General features: G+C 39.4%; 2 protein-coding genes across 3 annotated transcripts; one reads left to right on the top strand and one right to left on the bottom strand.

The window, feature by feature from the left end:
• Positions 1–3: 3 nt before the first annotated feature.
• scamp4 (secretory carrier membrane protein 4) lies at positions 4–6,120 on the bottom strand. 2 transcript variants are annotated; one of them, XM_053321894.1, is made up of 7 exons: positions 6,049–6,120; positions 5,478–5,519; positions 5,140–5,268; positions 4,877–5,033; positions 4,026–4,127; positions 1,998–2,115; positions 4–1,836 (listed from the first exon to the last, which is right to left on the bottom strand). In XM_053321894.1, the coding sequence occupies exons 2-7, from the start codon at positions 5,482–5,484 to the stop codon at positions 1,648–1,650; spliced, it is 702 nt and encodes a 233-aa protein (XP_053177869.1). In that variant the 5' UTR covers positions 5,485–5,519; positions 6,049–6,120; the 3' UTR covers positions 4–1,647. The 2 variants fall into 2 exon arrangements, with proteins under 2 accessions (XP_053177869.1, XP_053177868.1); XM_053321893.1 differs by lacking the exon at positions 6,049–6,120 and adding an exon at positions 5,820–6,039.
• A 985-nt stretch (positions 6,121–7,105) lies between these two features.
• On the top strand, positions 7,106–17,687 carry chaf1a (chromatin assembly factor 1, subunit A (p150)). Its single transcript, XM_053322273.1, has 16 exons — positions 7,106–7,368; positions 8,756–8,803; positions 9,377–10,086; positions 10,589–10,651; positions 10,866–11,110; positions 11,240–11,321; positions 11,423–11,491; positions 11,781–11,998; positions 12,996–13,164; positions 13,408–13,488; positions 13,954–14,055; positions 14,182–14,431; positions 15,133–15,289; positions 15,629–15,950; positions 16,109–16,193; positions 16,884–17,687. Exons 1-16 carry the CDS (start codon positions 7,305–7,307, stop codon positions 16,979–16,981), a joined length of 2,763 nt encoding a protein of 920 aa, XP_053178248.1. The 5' UTR covers positions 7,106–7,304; the 3' UTR covers positions 16,982–17,687.
• The last annotated feature ends 175 nt before the right edge of the window (positions 17,688–17,862 follow it).

Below are 17,862 nucleotides of genomic sequence, written 5' to 3'. Positions count from 1 at the left end.
AAATGTAAGACTTGTCTGTTGCTATTCTTCATATCATCAAAAATCGCTAACTTAATGGTTCTTACACATTCAACTAGGACAGACACTGTGAATAAGAATATTTATTGAAAGGTTACTTGGACATATCCATAATATTTTGTCACTTATCAAACAACAGAGAAAAATCAAAATACTAATTTTGGCAGTTGGCCATGAAGGACACTTTAGTAAGAAGAAAAGTAAAATCACCCTTGTTGGCACCTTGTTCCTCCAACTGGTGCTCACACTTCATAAAGGCTTTGACTAGATCATTGAGCCAAAAAACAAAAAATACAAATAAATAATTGAAATGTGGTGCAGTAAACTGCACCAAAGTCACAATCGTTGCTTTTTTGGGTTTGTTTTTGTTTGTTTTTTTTTACCCCAGATGTCTGTTTGAATGACAGAAAGAGAACTGAAATATCAGACTGCATTTACAGTCTGACTACTGTACATTTACATGCAAGATTCCACTTAATTGCTGATCTGTCTGTAAATGTTTATATTTCAAATCAGCCAATTGGGATGTGTGTCTGTTTACAGAGTTTACATGAGGTTGGTTCCTTTATAGAAGTAAATTATATCCAGTTTCAATCCTATTTCAGGCTGCATGCAAGCACACTGCAGTCACTTCATACCAAAATTCAGTCTATCTGGGTGAAAGTGAAAGTGACTGGAACATTGCAACAACTGATAAGGTGCTCTAATGGCAGGGTGCTGGCCACTAAAAGCAAATAGTGTAGCTTTGGAACATTAGAAACTGAGAAATACTGAATCAGAGAACAACAAAATATCTACTTTGGGTGTGACTATTTTTTTCCCAGTATCAAAATAATGGAAAGTGATATGGCACATCAGCGGACAGTGAAAAATCACAGGGGAGGATTACGCACCAACATCTTTTGAAATGTTTCCAGACGTTGCTTCACTGAAGCACAAGTCCAATTAAACAAAAATGCAGCATTTGTTAGGCGAAAGTCAAGCAAGATATTTTTGACATGCAAAAACTGCACGCAACAGTAAGGCAAGGTTCGAGAAATGGCAGCTGAAGCAGGCAAGCATGTAAATATCAAGCACAATGAATTTAAAAAAAAAACTGTCCTGCCAGAATTCACATAAAACACAGATCAATTCACACAGTTTCCTTTGTTGCAAAAGAAAAAAAACTTCTTCTTAATCATACTACAATGTCTAGCATGCAGATCTGGCAGCACATAAAATAATAAGTCATAAAAGGTCCATAAGGCACATGCCCTTCACATACTGCTATCCTGAAGCTGTTCACACTCTTTTTGAGTTTCCAGTTGCATATCTGCAAAAACATTCCTAAGCAAATTTCTTTTGAGCATAAAACTGTATTTCTGTCTTATTCACTTTAAAACACTATGTGTAAACAAAGTTGAAATGGAATGGCATATTTTGAAGATAAACCTCCACAACAAATGTAGGGCTTTAATGAGCTTTGCTACCAAAACTCTTTGATAAATCATCCTGTCCTCTCACTCAAAAAAACCCAAAACATCTATGAACTTTGCCATAAGGGTGAATTGATATGATGTTTTGAATGACGCTCTTGTGCATCACAGAAATGGCAAGCTATCTGTCTCCACCTAGAGGCCAGTCTCGCTATCACCAGTGACTGTTATCGGGATAGCTTGGCACTGATGTAGGGTACTGTGGCAAGCTCGGGCCTTGAGCACTCTGAGCGACGGCATTGAACCCGGCTTCTCTCACTGGTGCGCTCTTCCACACACCGCTGCTCCACTCTTCCTGAGCTCGCTCCAAACTCCCGCCACCGCCACGGTAGAGTCTGTGCACCTGCAGCATGCAAAGAAAGGGGACAAGAGGTGTGCATAACGCGTATGTGTGTCTGTTTTCAGGTGCCTGACCAGGTTTATATGCATGAGGGGCAAAAACTAAATGCAACGATATATGTGTGTGTATGTGCATGTGCATTTTCAGCGTATGAGTTCACTCACCTTAATGAGAACCAGTGCCATTAAAGCAGTCACCAGAGTGAAGAGCAGACTTGTGATAAGCATCACTATAGCGGAGCCCACATTTTGGCTGAAAAACATCACTGTCGCAATCCAGCCGCTTTGATGTGTTGGTGAGAGTGAGATGGAGTAGTATGGGTTAGTGTATCATACAGTATGCAATTAGCAAAGTGCATTTAATACAGAAACCAAAGTGACCTTTGTGCCAGCAGTGAGGAAACAGATGCAGTGAAACATAGCATAATGATGATCAGGGTAAAACTGATTTGTGACACCATAAGTGAATAGTGTTACAAGCATAAATTCTGTTATTGGACTTAAATATTACTCAGTTTAAAGAAGCTTGTCTTGTAAATTGCAGTAAAATGACCTAATGACCACATATGTAATGACAAATGTAGCATTTTGACAAGTACACACTACTGTACTCAATGAGATAAACTATTACACAAGTTGAAATGACTCGTTTTCCATTCCTGCACTCAACAATGAAGGACAATGATGAACGTGTTTTGCATAAGATAGAACGGCAAAAGAAAAATAAACCTTCTGCCTAACAGTTTAGTTGTTACTACGTCAGCTCAAAAACAGGCTTTAGTTCACCTCTGTAGTGAATCATGAGACTGCAGTTTGTGGTATTTATCACTGAATCTACTGTTAATCTTAGTACTCCAAATATCTTATCTTATTTTCAGTAAGGGAGAAACATGACAGGTCAATTTCAAGTTCTTGTTTGAATGACACTAAATGTAGAGAAGCAGTCATATGTGTGGACATAATGTCCCAACTCCCTTGACTGAGTAAGTGTGTCAAAACTTTAGACTGGTACTGTATTTAAATGATTAACTGATGGTAGTGACCATACTGTGAATAATCTACACTTCAAATCATATGATATTTTCATACATTTCAACAGTGAATTCATAAGCACATATAAAACCAGCCAACCAAATACACTGTAATATTAAAATATGACTTAAACTGTGCAAAGAAAGTGACTTTCAATCTATAGGAATCAGACTTTGTATCCAAGACTTAAAATAATAATGTAAACATGTCAGAATATGAGTGCAAAGGTTGAAATATACAGTACTGTAAAGATATGATGTATTAATGAGCCACTGTAGTGGAAAAATACAGATGAGCCATGCCTATATTGGGGAAATGCAAGTTAAATGTTGCCTAAGTGGTTGAATGTATTGTTTGTCCTCTCTTCTCTCCCTAACCAGAGATGTAGCAGTTACATTTTCACTCTGTAAAAATGTAACTTTTACATAGTTCATTGCTCATTGCTGTAGAGATCACTGAGCTCTGCATGCTTGAGCCCATTTGCAAATGCTTTGATTAAACTTACAGAAAAACTGATCCTTATCATCGTCCTTTATAACACACGTTTCCACAACGGCTATGATGAATGAGTATGAAACATAAAATTAGACAAAAAATACTGACTTATTATTAGATTATTTTAATTTAAGTAAGCAAAGACAACCCTATTGTAGTAAAGCACTTTAAAACCTGAAATCAAGTTAGTCAGAGTCATAGTTTTTGGAGTCGATTATGAACTTAAATACTGTACATTTAGCTTTTTACTGCTATTACTTTTGTCCATGCCTTTATTCAAATGTTAAATAAAAAGTGGTAATGATGTAGTTGACTGTTCTTTATTAACCACCTCATAATGACAAAGGGTTTTCCAATGAAGCATAGAGCATATTCTAAGAGCTTTATCTTAACGGTGAAGTAAAGGGCAGTCGATTTGTACATATGTGAAAGGTTCTAGGAACATGCTCTGAAATCACTTCAAAACAACTTTGTGAGTAACAGTGTTGGCAAACATTTGTGTGTGGACAACTTGCTTAAAATCCAAATCCAAAGAAGTATAAGCAAGTGTCTGATAGAAAGTTTTTTGGCTGCGTTCACCTGAGATCAGCCCTCATGACCCACTCTCTGATAAAAATTGGCAAGCAACATGTGCAAAGTTTTGAAAGCTGGTTTGGTTTAACTCACCATGTTCCCCAGCCAGATATGCCTATAGTCTGGATGAGAGACAAGACACACTGGAGGAAGAAGATGAAGAAGAAGGCCATGAAGTTGAACGAGCTATCAGCCCTACGAACAAAAAAAAGGATAGAGTGAGAGAGTGTGTGAGAGAGAGAGAGAGAGAGAGAGAGAGAGAGAGAGAGAGAGAGAGAGAATACAACAGGATGACAGAAAAAACAAAACAAATAAACTTAGTGTTGAAGTTTCTCTATTTCCTCCAACTAGTGTGGATGCAAATGTCAATCAATGCACTTATACTGACACGTGACTGTAATGGAAAAATATGAGCCTTGCCTGTGGTTGATTACCAAAGCAAAACGTTGTTGAAAAACATGCATGAGATGCGTCGTCCATGCAAATAAGGAGAAGAAGTGGTAACATTTTCACTTTCCATATAAATATGTAACTTTCCCCTTTCCATTTCTGTGAAGACAACTGATCTCTGCATGCTTGGGCCAATTTACACATGCTTTGATGAAACTTACAGAAAGACAGATCCTTGACACCATCACAAATGTCCACAATAATGATGTACTCTAATTAACATGCCACAGAAAGGCTAGAAACGTTGGGTTGAAGTGCAATTCAAGAATCTAGTAGCTACTCAGCAGTGATCATTTTTTGGACTCATACATCAAGAGCTCTTTTCTTTGTGTTAATAGTATGAATCTTGTCACTTCTTAAGATACTATTCATGTCACTTCTGGACTACTCCCACCACAGAAAATGCAAAAGTCTGACACAGCATACATACCAAAATTATGAAAGCAATTTTAGAAATGATTCTGCTTCATGAGATTTATCAGATGATGACCAACCTGAAAGCTTTGTAGAGAGGTCTGAACCAGCAGGTGTAACTACAGGGACCGAAGAGGATGAGCCAGAGCAGGGAGAAACCAAAGTTGGTGGCATTTCCACCCCCAGCCCACCAGGCAATACACCCGATCACATTAATGCACAGCGTGCCCGAATACACTGAAGAGGAAAGAGGACAGTGGAGATGTGAGGAGAGGAAAGAAAGGAGAGTAATCTTTTCTCCCTTTTTGAATGCATCAGCTTCCTCTCTGAGAGTTGCACTTACTCATCCAAAGTGTGTAGACTCTGCGCACCAACTGCTGGTGGGCAGCAGGAATTTCCTCTTCGATGTTGTGATAAAAGCATGCCCTAATTCTGATGAACTTAGGCAGGGGAGGAAAGTTGTTGACTCGCTCTAAAACAGAAAGCAAAAGTGTCACCATAATAGTGCAGTCTTAATAATTCACATTTAAATATTCTTAATAATTTAATATTTTGAAAATGTCCCCTCTGTGGCACTAATAAAGCAATATCTTATCTCTTACAGCATGCCTGAATACACTGCAGAGAGGGTGAAAGAAAGATAGATAGATAGATAGATAGATAGATAGATATGTGACAAACCTCCCATTGTGAAGTCTACACTCTTTCCTGGAGAATTCAAATCTAGAGGAACGGAAACCAGCAGTTAGGCAGTAGTAAACACTCACTGATATAATTCCCGTCAGGAAACCCATTTTCTTTCAAGTATTTTATAATACGCAGATTTCATCCACTGCTTGCTTTTTAAATGTCACAAGAATGCAAACACTGCTAACAACTGACAAAGCTAATGTTTAACTTTCAACCGGTTAAAGTTGCGTTACTCATGGCTGCTTCTGGCTGCACAGCACATCCCAACTTTGACCAAACAAGTTACCTTCAAACAAAAGACATTCAATTCATTACATTTATTTAAAACTATACCTATGTCCGATGTCACCACATGTTTACAGTTGTATGTGGTATTAATGCAGTAGATAGCAGCTAAAGAGTGTTGTTAGGAAGATGGGTCTTCCAGCAGAGATGAGCTGCAGTGTCTTTATCCACCGTTTTGATTCATTCGACTAACTGGCTGGCAGTTGACTACAAGTCAAAATGCTGTTCGCTTCAAACCAAGTCACCGTAAAATATCATAAAGCCACAAAAACATTACCGGGACTCCGTTTATCTCCTCACGTTTCCGTCGACAACTGCAGGGGTCCAGGAATCACTCGGGATGCGTTTTCCCAATCAAACACACTGCGGCTGCGCTGAGCCTTCGCAGTTGTAGTTCTAACGCGTTTGTATTCAACGCGCTCCTTTGCCTGAAGAAATACAAATCCCAGAATGCATGTGAGCGGTAAACGGGAAACGCGTGACTGCAACATGACGCCGTTCCTACTCCGGATCCTAGGATCCCACCCATAATATAAATGCACTCATTCTGTAAACAGTTATGAAAGTTCATTATCATCTTTGAGCAGACAGTTTTCGGAGTTTTATCTAGGATGGACGTTTTTTATTTTCAACATTTGACAACTGTATTGATCTCTAAAACTGTGGGGGTGGTGAGAGTTAGTGGCAAAATATGCTTTAGTTTGTCAAAAAAAATTGTAAAAGCAATATTTAAATAAACAATATATAAATGTCTTGGGAATATCATGTACCATGCCAAACTCATGATGACTATTAGCTGAGTGATCGATCATCCACCGATCACCGGCCAACCTAAACCTTACTCTTCGGCTTTTTCATTTTATTGTACTAACCCACAACATGGCAACCCTGACTCCAGAGAGTCAAACTCCATGGCCAATCACAAAGACTCAAACATCAGGGAGTGGGCGTTCCCGATGACGTACATCTGGTGACCTTTGGTTTATAGCACAGGATGTTCCGGGGAGGGATTGACAGTATTGTTTATTAAAAAAAACACAATATATATTACGCAACTAAATACAATAACCTCAGTGAATATCGTGGTTCCGAGGAACAATTCAACATCACCTAACATTTGGAATTCTACGTGTCTTAAGAGTATTTCTAAGCACTTTGTTACATTGAAGACAGTGCAAAGCTGGTGCAAACGCGCAACGCAGTGGTACAAATCAAGCGCTCTAACCATCGACCAGTAGCTTGGCTCTGACCAATCAGAGACAGTAATTGATGAACGTGACACACTCCCGCCAATTCCGACTGGGGAGCGCGAGGCAGGCAGAGGGGTAAAACAAGGGAGTATGTGGGAAATGCGGAAAGTTAGTGCGCCATGGTTTATGTAAAATAAATTAGAAATACATGTAATTTGAACAGCAAGACTAGCTTCGGTTCATTATTAGGGGCATTCTCGGGTGTTGACAAGATTTGCCCCGTTGTTTTGAAGTTTCACCGGATAATATTGCAAACTAGAGGGGCCCCGGGTTAGTGGTCGGGATGCTCGCGGCGGAAAACCCATCGGTGGACGGACATTTGGCAGCATCGACTCCTCGCAGAAGAGGTAACGCTAATACCACGTCTAGCAAGATGGCAGATAGTCCTACCAACTTGCCAACGTTTTTATTATTATTACTACTATTATTATTATGTGAACGGAGTGTTGTCTACTTATAAAGTGAGCATAACACGACATCAAACGGAGTAACATTAGAGTTAAATCTGACCTCGTTACTTTGACTACACACCGTTAACGTTCACTGTTGTCATCGTTACGAGCTAAACGTTAACTGATACAACTTAATGTGAACGTTTGCCGCTAATGTTTCAAACATGGCAGCTACCGGTTGTATACAGCTAACCTGGCTACTGTCTGGGTGCAGCTGCTAATGTAATGATATTGGTATAATGTGTGGAAACGTAGCTAAAGGTGCCATGACAAACAATGTCGTTATGTTAAGATTGGATGTCAGCCTACTAGTAGCGGTTATTTTAACTTTCATAGCTACTTTGCCGTAAAAAGTCTTAAACCGAGTGGCTTGCACTACTACAATTGATCTGCTAGCTCGTAGCTCTCCGGGGTGCTTAGCAGAGTTGCTACTACGACTAGCGTACCGTGAATTGGTTAAACCTTAGCACCACAAATGAAAGCTGTTCTCATAGGTGAACCTTTGCAGTTGCTAGGTTGTCTAAGCTGTCGCACACCCGAGCTTCTTGCAGTTGTTGCGCGTTACACCATTTTGTCGTACTTTAAGATTTCAGTGTTGTGGTCGGACAGGCAGCTCCTGTCTGACAGCCTAAAGGTGCGTGCCCAGTGCGGACTCGGCCGGGCCTGCTGCACCGTCTGATGTACCGGTTGGCGGGAGAGCAAGCCAAACACAACCATTAACACTCCGTTCATTACAACAGTGCAGCGGCAGCACACCAACGCTGAAAACTATCGTGACGTTAATGCAAGTTTAAGATTGATATTGAGAGTGTATTTGTCATCCGACAGTTTCATATTAATACGAAGGTGTTTGATATTTTAGGAAGGCCTACAGCTCAACAACTACCCTGTCGTGTGCTTATTACAGTAGTAAACTAATGCTACGTTTCCTCAAGCGAAGTTTTAACAATAACTCAAGTAAAAAAAGTCGAGTTTTTATTTGTTTAGTTATTTGATCTTCGCCTTTGTTTTCTATGATTTCAAGTATAGTAATTCAATGAAGCAATATACTGAAAGCTTTATTTGTAGTGACTGTCACTTTAAGTCAGTTCTGCTCTTTCATCTGCTGCAAAAAGCTTCAACTGTTAAAACAACAGGTGTCAGTATCACAGTTGTCAAAACTGCCATCGATTGATTTTTCTTTGACCAATTTCAGAGCTACTTCATTATTTCAAACCTGAATATTTTGAAGCACAGTTATATGTGAGATATTACATTCTAATGATATTTCTGTTCTTTATAGGTATGGCTTGCAAGTCAAACAAAAATGCCAACAAGAAACTTGTACAAGGTAAATGGAATGTTTTTGTTTTTTTGTTTTTTTAATCAAGAATTTTTGACAGTATTAAAAGATTATCTGTGACAGTCAGAAATGATCAGATAACATTGATCTATTAGAAGGTCGATCATTTTAATACTGCATGATTACTGCACCTTTACATATTCTTTATATACTCTTAATTGATCCCTCTATTGTGCATATTTGATCAAATCCTCATTTTGTTTGGTGTTATATTTACCTAATATATGTGCATGCACAAGTGTGGAACTGTCAAACCAACTAATACAGATAGTAATTGCACAAGTTTACATAAGTTGCCAACAAGATGGTCGGTTGTCCTTTACAGTTATGAGATCTGAATGCATTAAACATAATTTAACTTTTTTATTGTCACTGATGTTACTTTGCATGAATGCATTAAGTAACATTATAAATCTATTTAAGTTGTTGTAATCTTACTGAATTTGTGTTGCTGTTGAATTTTTACTTTTGCAACTTGTATTTCTATCACCTGTTTTACATTGACAGAGATGCAACACAATAGCCATTGATGGTGATTAAGTATTTTGTATGTGCTTGCAGCTCGTCTCCCATTCAAGCGCCTGAACCCTGAACCTAAAGAGAACCAGCCACCTAAACGCCCCTGTGAACATTCCTGTCCTGAACCAGGAGTCTCAGACAGGGAGAATAAGGACGAATCCTCTCCACCCCTTGTGCGCAATGGACCACCCTTGGTTAATGGTCGCGGGCCCATTGATGGCTTCCTCAGCCGCAAGGGTCCTGCAGCCTCAGATGAGAACATGGTTATAGATCTGACTGACTCCAACACGTTGTCTCCTATAAAGTGCCTTGTTTTACCAGCTCCCGACTCTTCATGCCTCCCATCAGAAGACCAGCATCGAAGCAAAGACAAAACCACCTCCTCTGGGAAATCCAGCAATGTTGAGCACACTCCTAAAACACACATTTTAGACTGCATTGTAGTCAATGATGAAGTAGAAGAAGGAGATGATGAGGAGGAGGAGGAGGAGGATGATGAGGAGGAGGAGGAGGAGGAGGATGATGATGATGATGAGGAGGAGGATGAAGAGGAGGATGAAGAAAAGGGAAAAGATGAGAATCAGACATCTATCTCTCAGCTTGATACAACACAGGATTCTGACAGTGAGCCAGAGGAGCAGAATGAGTCAGGAAACAGGTCCATGCTGTCAGCTTCATCAGTCAGCTCTGTGTCTGAAAGCTCACCAGAGAAGTCCAACGCTGACGACCCAACCCCCACAACTACACCCACAGTATGTACAGCTCCCAACTTCTGCTTTTTGTTCAATCCCACTAAGTTGTGCTTAATATTAACAACATTTCTATCACCATATTAGTTACTAATGAATTGTCTGATAATGTATCTCAAAAATCATTCAAAAATGTATTTCAGTGCACAGCACGGTAATGCTAAGTTTGTTTCAGCATCAGATATCAGAGATTTTGATTAACATTTGCTACCTGCAATTTATTTAATAGATTTTTGCGACATATTACAACTGTAGTATATTATATGATATGTTCCTCAGCATCACATGAGAGTTGCAATATTGAGGGAAATTAATTATCTCATAGTTTTGATCAAATGTCTATTGATAGTATCACAGTGTTCTGAGGATGTCTGTTTTCACATGTATTGTTGATATTTACACATAGTAACATTTTTTAAACACAGTATCAGGCTAATCAAAATTCCAGATATTGTATCAAACCAGTCAGTCATATCAGAGTTGTTTTTTTGCTTTATTCTTACAGGAGCCAAAGAACACCCCTAAGATACCAGCAGATCAGAAAACGATGAAAAGACGCTCATTAAAGGTGAGACATTTGATGTATACACTACAAGCTGAGGTTGAAGTCTGTCTCAGACTCCATTGTCACTTCATAAATCATTCACTGCACTGCTTTAAAACAAAACCAGTTTTTTTGTTATTTGTTTTGTTATTTGTTTTTTCATATTTCTCAAACAATTGACCATTTATTGAAAGCACCATTTAAAGGGAGAACTGATGGTGAATTTTGGTAATTGTAGAGTTTACAAGAACAAGAGGAGAGGCTTCGGCTGCGACAGGAGAAGGAACGACAGAAGGAGGAGGCTAAAGCTGCAAAAGAGAAAAAGAAAGAAGAGGCTCGCAAATTAAAGGAGGACCGAGAAAGGGAAAAACGCGAGAAAAAGGAAAAGGATGAGCGAGAGAGACGAGAGAAAAAAGAGAAGGAGGAAAAGGAAAAGGCAGACAGGTTAAAAGCAAAAGAGGAACTACGGAAATCAAAACTAGAGTGAGTCATGCAAGATTTCTGTGATTCTAAAGTGTTGACATATCCTATTGATGTTGGTATTTTGAGTGCTACAAGTCGGTGTTGGTGAAAATGTTTTTTTCTAAATGTTGTGCTGTGGACTTTCCTCAGGGCTAAACTTGAAGAGAAACGGAAGAAGGAAGAGGAGAAGCGAATGAAAGAAGAGGAGAAACGGTTGAAAGAAGAGAAAGATGTAAGTTTATACTGAAAGATGTTGGTGGGTGCTACATACATGTCTCAGGTTTACAATGGACAAATACACCAATTAATCTGCTGACTAATGTCTGTTTACAGCGTTTTAAAGCTGAGAAAGCAGAAATCACGAGGTTTTTACAAAAAGCCAAGATTCAACAAGCTCCAAAGGTTGGTTGATCTTTCACTTTATAACATAAGTCATCTACTGTAGGTGTAAACAGGTGTCAAAGATAAATTACATCTGGAGATACTGATTAAACAGTTGTTTTTTTGTGCTCGATTACGGTGTTCATTGCATATAAGTACTGTGTTGTTGAGTGAAAGCTAGCAGTTACATAACATATTATGATCTGATCTCCAGTACAAGCTTAATTGAGTAAAGCTCAATTGAGTTTCAACACATGCTGTGATCCTGTATATCCTAACTGCAACTTCTTATATCCTGTCACTGTTTCAGACACTTGCAGCAGCATGTGGGAAGTTTGCTCCATTTGAGATAAAAGAAAACATGTCTCTAGCACCACTGTGCCGGGTTCAGTGTGAGGACTCTGTTCTGGAGGAGCTAGACCAGTATCTGTTGAACCCTGGTGATAACCTGAGCGGTCTGAAGGAATGGATCGGAAGAAAACCCCGTTGGTCAGGCCCCACTCAACCTAGACAGACAGACTTGCTCAGGTGAGAATACTAACACTGTTTATCCCAATTTTCCCAGCCTACCAGCGGCATGTTTTTGCCATGTCAAGGGACCTGCATCAAAGACAGACCTAATATGGGCCAGACCTTTTGAAAATGTTGAAAAGAACATTTGGGAACAGTAATTTAAATGTTTGTTGTCTAATGCATTTCATTGCCTGCCACATTATACTAACCTGCTGGGAGCTAACCTAATTTTGTGTGATAACATTACTTCTCTTTAAACAAAATCTCAATTGAATCATTCTCTTGATGATTAAAGCCCCCTGCAGGCATGAAGGCTGGCTCTGAAAAGTTTGTATCGTGCTCCTTCATGAAGAAGACAGCTGTAGCCAGTTTGGATTCATTGCTGTAAATGATGGATTTCAGTGGCAACCCGGTCACAAAAATATCTATAGAAACCTCCTGCATTCCTCTTGTAATATAATTCATCTGTATGTTTCAAACATTCAAATGCTACGACCACATCGCCTCCTCAAAACTCCAAAGCGCTTCTAGATGAAGTGTATTTAGATATTTGTTGAAGGGCTGTCTCATAGTGAACAGTACCTGTGCCCCCTTCATTCATGTGAATAGGATGACCGTAAAACTAGAAACACCTCTCAATATAACACAGTCTAACACAACAAAAACACCTGATACAATCCCAATAATAAAGTAGAATTATCACCTTTCTCTCACTGTTGACTAAGACTTAAAATGTATTAGCGTCAGAGAAGTAGAATTCAGAGTGTGGCAGAGCTGTTAGATTGTACAGGTGTACCTAATTAAGTGACCATTGCATCTGTTTTACCACACAAACTTTCCAAGAAAAATGTTCAGTAGTTGAATCATGGCAAAAAAAAAGGAGAAGCCTTTCTGAAATTCCCCAATAAGTATTTTTAACAGTTATTTGATGTGTTGTGTAGATATTAGATAGATTTTCCCCGTGGGGGCCTTGGTTAACCATTCTGTCTCTCCACATTGGCTGTTTTCTCAGTGAGTGTATAGCAGTGGATGGGCCCAAACCAGATGGCGTGCCAGACCGTAAACGATACGGATCCTTGAAGTTGTTGCAGTTTCATGAGAACTACCGTCCAGCATACTGGGGCACCTGGAGTAAGAAGAGCTCACACATCTCCCCTCGCTGCCCCCTCAGACAAGACAAGGTAAATAGATTTTATTTTTAAAAGGCATCAATTTGTTCAGTTCATTTGTCCCAGAAATAAGTCCTGAATTTATTTTTTATGGCCAAAAAAATTGATTGTAGTGGCATACATTTAAGTGTAACACCAGTTTCTATATCAATCTTATCTTTGATAGTGTTCTAGCTGTAATATTTATTTGCATCTTATGTCAGACAGTTTTGTTTGTGTAGCTGTGACGCTAACAGCTGGGTTCTGTCACCACAGGATTTGTTGGACTATGAGGTGGACAGTGATGAGGAATGGGAGGAAGAGGAACCAGGAGAGTCCCTCTCACATAGCGAAGGGGTGAGTTTCAATAAAGAGTGTAAAAGTTCAAATATTTCTCTATTTGCTTTTTTTTTTTTTTTTTTAAGTTTTGTGTATTGTCTACACGGATTCCCAGTATAATAGTTTAATGCACATGCAAAACATGTCAGTATATTCCGAAACATTGAATGTAGTTAGCATAATTAGTAACAATCAACTTGAAGAGCCTTGAAACTGGCAGAGCAGCTGCAAGTGGTGACTTGAGTTTGAAAGAATGTATAAAATGTATTATTTAATGTTGTTATGAAATCCAACTCTGGTCCTTGTATTAAAAATTGAGAATCCGAATAATCAAAGCATATAAAATGTTGTTGGAGTGTCTGTGAATGTATTGAAAGTGTGATAATCAGCTTTAACTAGAAAAACAGCATACATGATTATATTAATCTTGGGTCTTTAGAAAATAATTTTACTTAAAAACTTTGAACTGTTAATCATTTTCAGGAGGATGAGGAGGAGGGAGGAGACGATGACAATGACGATGACGACGGCTTCTTTGTTCCTCATGGCTACCTTTCGGATGATGAAGGGGCACTGGAAGAATTGGTATGAAGGGATTTATCTCTCCTCGTCTTGCTAGATGATAGTTGTTTGAATTTTCTTGTTTCAAAATACTTGAGCAAAGTTTCTGCTTCCTGTTTGCACCATTGTTAACACATATGCAACCTCCAGGATGGCGGCGACATGGAAAAGCAGAAAATACAGCAGAAACTGAAAGCAAGGGAGTGGGACGAGCTGATGTCCACTAAGAAGAAGATGAAGGTTCTGGAGCCAGTGGTGAGGGGCTGCGTCTGGGAGGGAGAGGGACCGGTTTCTGAGCTTTTCCAGCCCTATGCTGTGTGTCTAGTGGAGCCTTTACCGAAGCCTGACACCAGCCCCAGCCCAGATGAGCTGTCACAGAAGGCTCAAAGAGAAGAACAATGTAAGTGTGTCTCACATCCTTCACTGATATACTTTGATGTAGCCTGAAAACAGCCTTCTGCTGGTGATGGTCTATTTGAGACCTGACAAACCCATCAGGATTCTCAGCCACTGGACTGAGTGACCCACTTTTTCTACAATTTTGTGTTTTTTCTGGATCAGTTGGCCAGTGCCATTCGCAATTGTTTATCTGACATATTCTTTGTATTTTGACCATAAAGCAAGATTGTTGAATCAAATTGTCAGTGGCTTGAAATGATTGGCTTGTTGTTGTTTTTTTTAATGAATATATGCAGTGTTTTGTCAACAAATTGAGTTATTTACCTCTCTATTTTTGAGGAGTGATGGCTAATCCCTTTTTTAAGTGGAGGTGAAAATCAAAAGAACTAAACTGGTGTTCATTTTTGGGTGGATTTGTCATCAGCTGCCAGAAATGTTAATAGTAACAGTTAATTTCTTGCATGTTTTTTTTTTTTTTTTTTAAGAATATTACATAATTTATTTCATAATTAATAATTCTAGGTTTACTGTTAGTTATTGTTGTTATTATTAATGCTTTCTGCCACTCCTAGTGAAATTAGATCAACTCCACAATACATTTTTGTGCCCTATAAGGCATAAGTTTTAAGTTCCCAGTTTGGTTTATTTATGAGTTAATGACACATTACTTTAATAACACTTAAATGCTCTTTTTTCTCACAGTACTCAGTCAGCTGCTGCCTCTGCTGCACGGCAATATCAACAGCAGCAAAGTGATCATCAGTGAGTTTCAGGAGTATTGTCGTCAGCAGACCTCCTCATCTTCATCACTTCCTGAACTATCCAGCCCTCAAAGACCTGGAGACAACATTCCCACCAGGTAAAACTTATTTGGTGATAAAAGTTATCATAAATATGTGATATAGTGCTTCACAAATAACGACTATAATAATAAACAACTATAACACTACAGTCAAATGATCGAGTGGAGAGTTTTGTGTTTTTGTGTGTCATGATGAGCCAGACCTGGAATTCACACCTGGGTTGAGTCAAATTAAGTCAATATATGGACCCTGCAAGTCACATGTTGAATGTTACCAGATGAAGATGTAACGGCCAACCAAATACGTTGTACAGACGTACAGCCACTGCACATCTTGTTCTTATACATTTTTTGACTTCGGTTTAAATGCTTTTTTTCTTCCCTCCCTTTCATCAGAATACAGCTGAAGCGCCTTATGAAGAAAAATGCTGTTTATGAGAAGCGTTCAACCTACAGACGCTGCTGCTGGTATGTGCACAAAGACGCTCTGTCCCGTTTTGGCCTGGAGGCTCTTCCAGTGCCCTGCCAGTGGACCTACCTCACCACAGGAGCTCGAGAAGAGTCCCGTGAAGAACCCCAGGCAGCCACGGGCTCTCAGGGAAACTCTCCAACTACACCTCAGACCTCCTCCACCACATCTTCATCCTCCAACAAAAGGAAGAGCGCAGGCAGCATGTCAATCACCAAGTTCATGAAGAGATGTACTGACACTGAGCAGGTATAAAAACATGACATTTTGTGAAATTTTAGTTAATTGTATTCTAAAGTTAGTGTCCCTTTTTGGTCCAGGTTATTGAGTCATGGAAATCTGCTATTCATGAGTTAAATGTAGCCAATTACTCTCTCTAATGGTCCTAACACCTCTGTCTTTGCCAGACGGAAGCAACAGAGGCCGACGGTTTTCAAGCTGACACTGAGGATGACGATGAGGAAGACTGTATGATCATCTCTGCACAGAATGGTGAGTTATGAAGCAGGAGTAAAAAGCTGTATCCAGTTTTAACCCTAACGCTCACATTCTGACCACTTTTAAGTTTTGTATTATCATGATTTAAGAAATAGTCACAGACCAGTTCTTTGACATTGACAGTGACATTGTGGCCCTAACAATAGTCGCAAAGCTGATGCACAGACCTCTCAAATATTGATGTGTTGTGCAAACCCAGAATTGTCAAAACAAATCCAGCTTCTTTTATGCTCAGCACTTTCTCCCTCAGTTGTTTTGTAATTAGGTTGTGAATCTTTTAATTATAGTTTGGAACAATTAATGGAGAGAGACTGTGCCTGAACCAAAACATGCTGATTTGTGCACAGACACGTGAACCCACATACTGACTACATGTAGCAATGGGAGATCCCGTCTCTCGAGTATACACTGACACTTCTGAGGAGGTTCACGCCCAAATTAGAGTTCGACATAATTGCAACCCAGAGAAACATGTTCCAGCCTTTAGATGAGAAAGATAAAAAACACTCATGACTTTGCATTCTGTAGCTGGAGCTTTAACTTCATGTAAAGAGAGAGGAATCAACTAGAGTCTATCTAAAGTTTGCTAATTGACACTTTGTATTTAAATTGTTTGATCCATACACAGATGACCAGGGCAGGATTAGTGGAACACTGCAATCTTATTTTGAATTTTATTTTTAGGCTCAACCAGCGAGGGAGACGGTCCGATGGAAGTCACCCCCTCTGACACAGCTGCTCTCCCAGTGGCCAGCGCCGCTCCTACACTTGCCACTGCCTGAGGACGGGACAGGCCCTCACCCTGTCACCTCGGGAACCCTGCACCTGCCTCTACCCCAACGCCCATCTTTCCTTAATTAAATTCCTCCTTCCAGGGTCTAAACTCTACTGTGTCCAAGACAGAATCAAGCAAGATGAAGCACAGCACTCTGGTACAGGCGATCCACAGCAGGTCACGCTGGCGTCTGCTCAGTATTATGAGTTTCCTGTCACCTAATTGTTTAAGTGTCAGGTCCCATCTTGCCTGTGAAATGTAGATGTGTGTAAAATCACAGTGCCTGATTTGAGTATTAAGGGCAAATTTGACAAAATGTTCATTAACTATGTGTCTGATTTTTTGGCATTGACGTTTCAGTCAGGCACACGTGTTGTGAGCATCTCTCTGGCACTGCTTTTGCTACAGCAGATTGGGTTGAACAGAAGAAGAAAGAGCAGAACAAAATGCCTGATAGTCATGACAAGAAGCATCCAAGACATCAAGAACAGCATTATTTACGGTTTTGGAAATGTTGACTTCATTATGGTATTGGATTTCTAAGTATCTGGTCATGCTCTAAATGTATATAGTTTACCAGAAGTTAGAGTTGGGAAATGACAGGCTACAAGTCCCTCCATACGTTTCCCTTTGTGCATTTATTCTGCAATTTCTAATTCTGACAACTCACTGGAGTAGTTGCTAGATCTGTACTTGTACAGTTAGGTCCAGTGTCATGTTTTATAAATATGTATTTTCTGTTTTTTTGTTGTTTTTTTTTTTCAAGAATACTTGAACAGGATAAATTCATTAAACGTGAATAAAAGTACTGCACTTTTATATACCATTCATTCCACACCCTCCATCTGGGTGCCTTTGGTAGCGTAAAGCTAACGCATAATTTTAACA

This window comes from Scomber japonicus, chromosome 7 (assembly GCF_027409825.1).
Source record: "Scomber japonicus isolate fScoJap1 chromosome 7, fScoJap1.pri, whole genome shotgun sequence".
NCBI lineage: Eukaryota > Metazoa > Chordata > Actinopteri > Scombriformes > Scombridae > Scomber > Scomber japonicus.
This window is presented reverse-complemented; position numbering and strand designations above follow the sequence as displayed.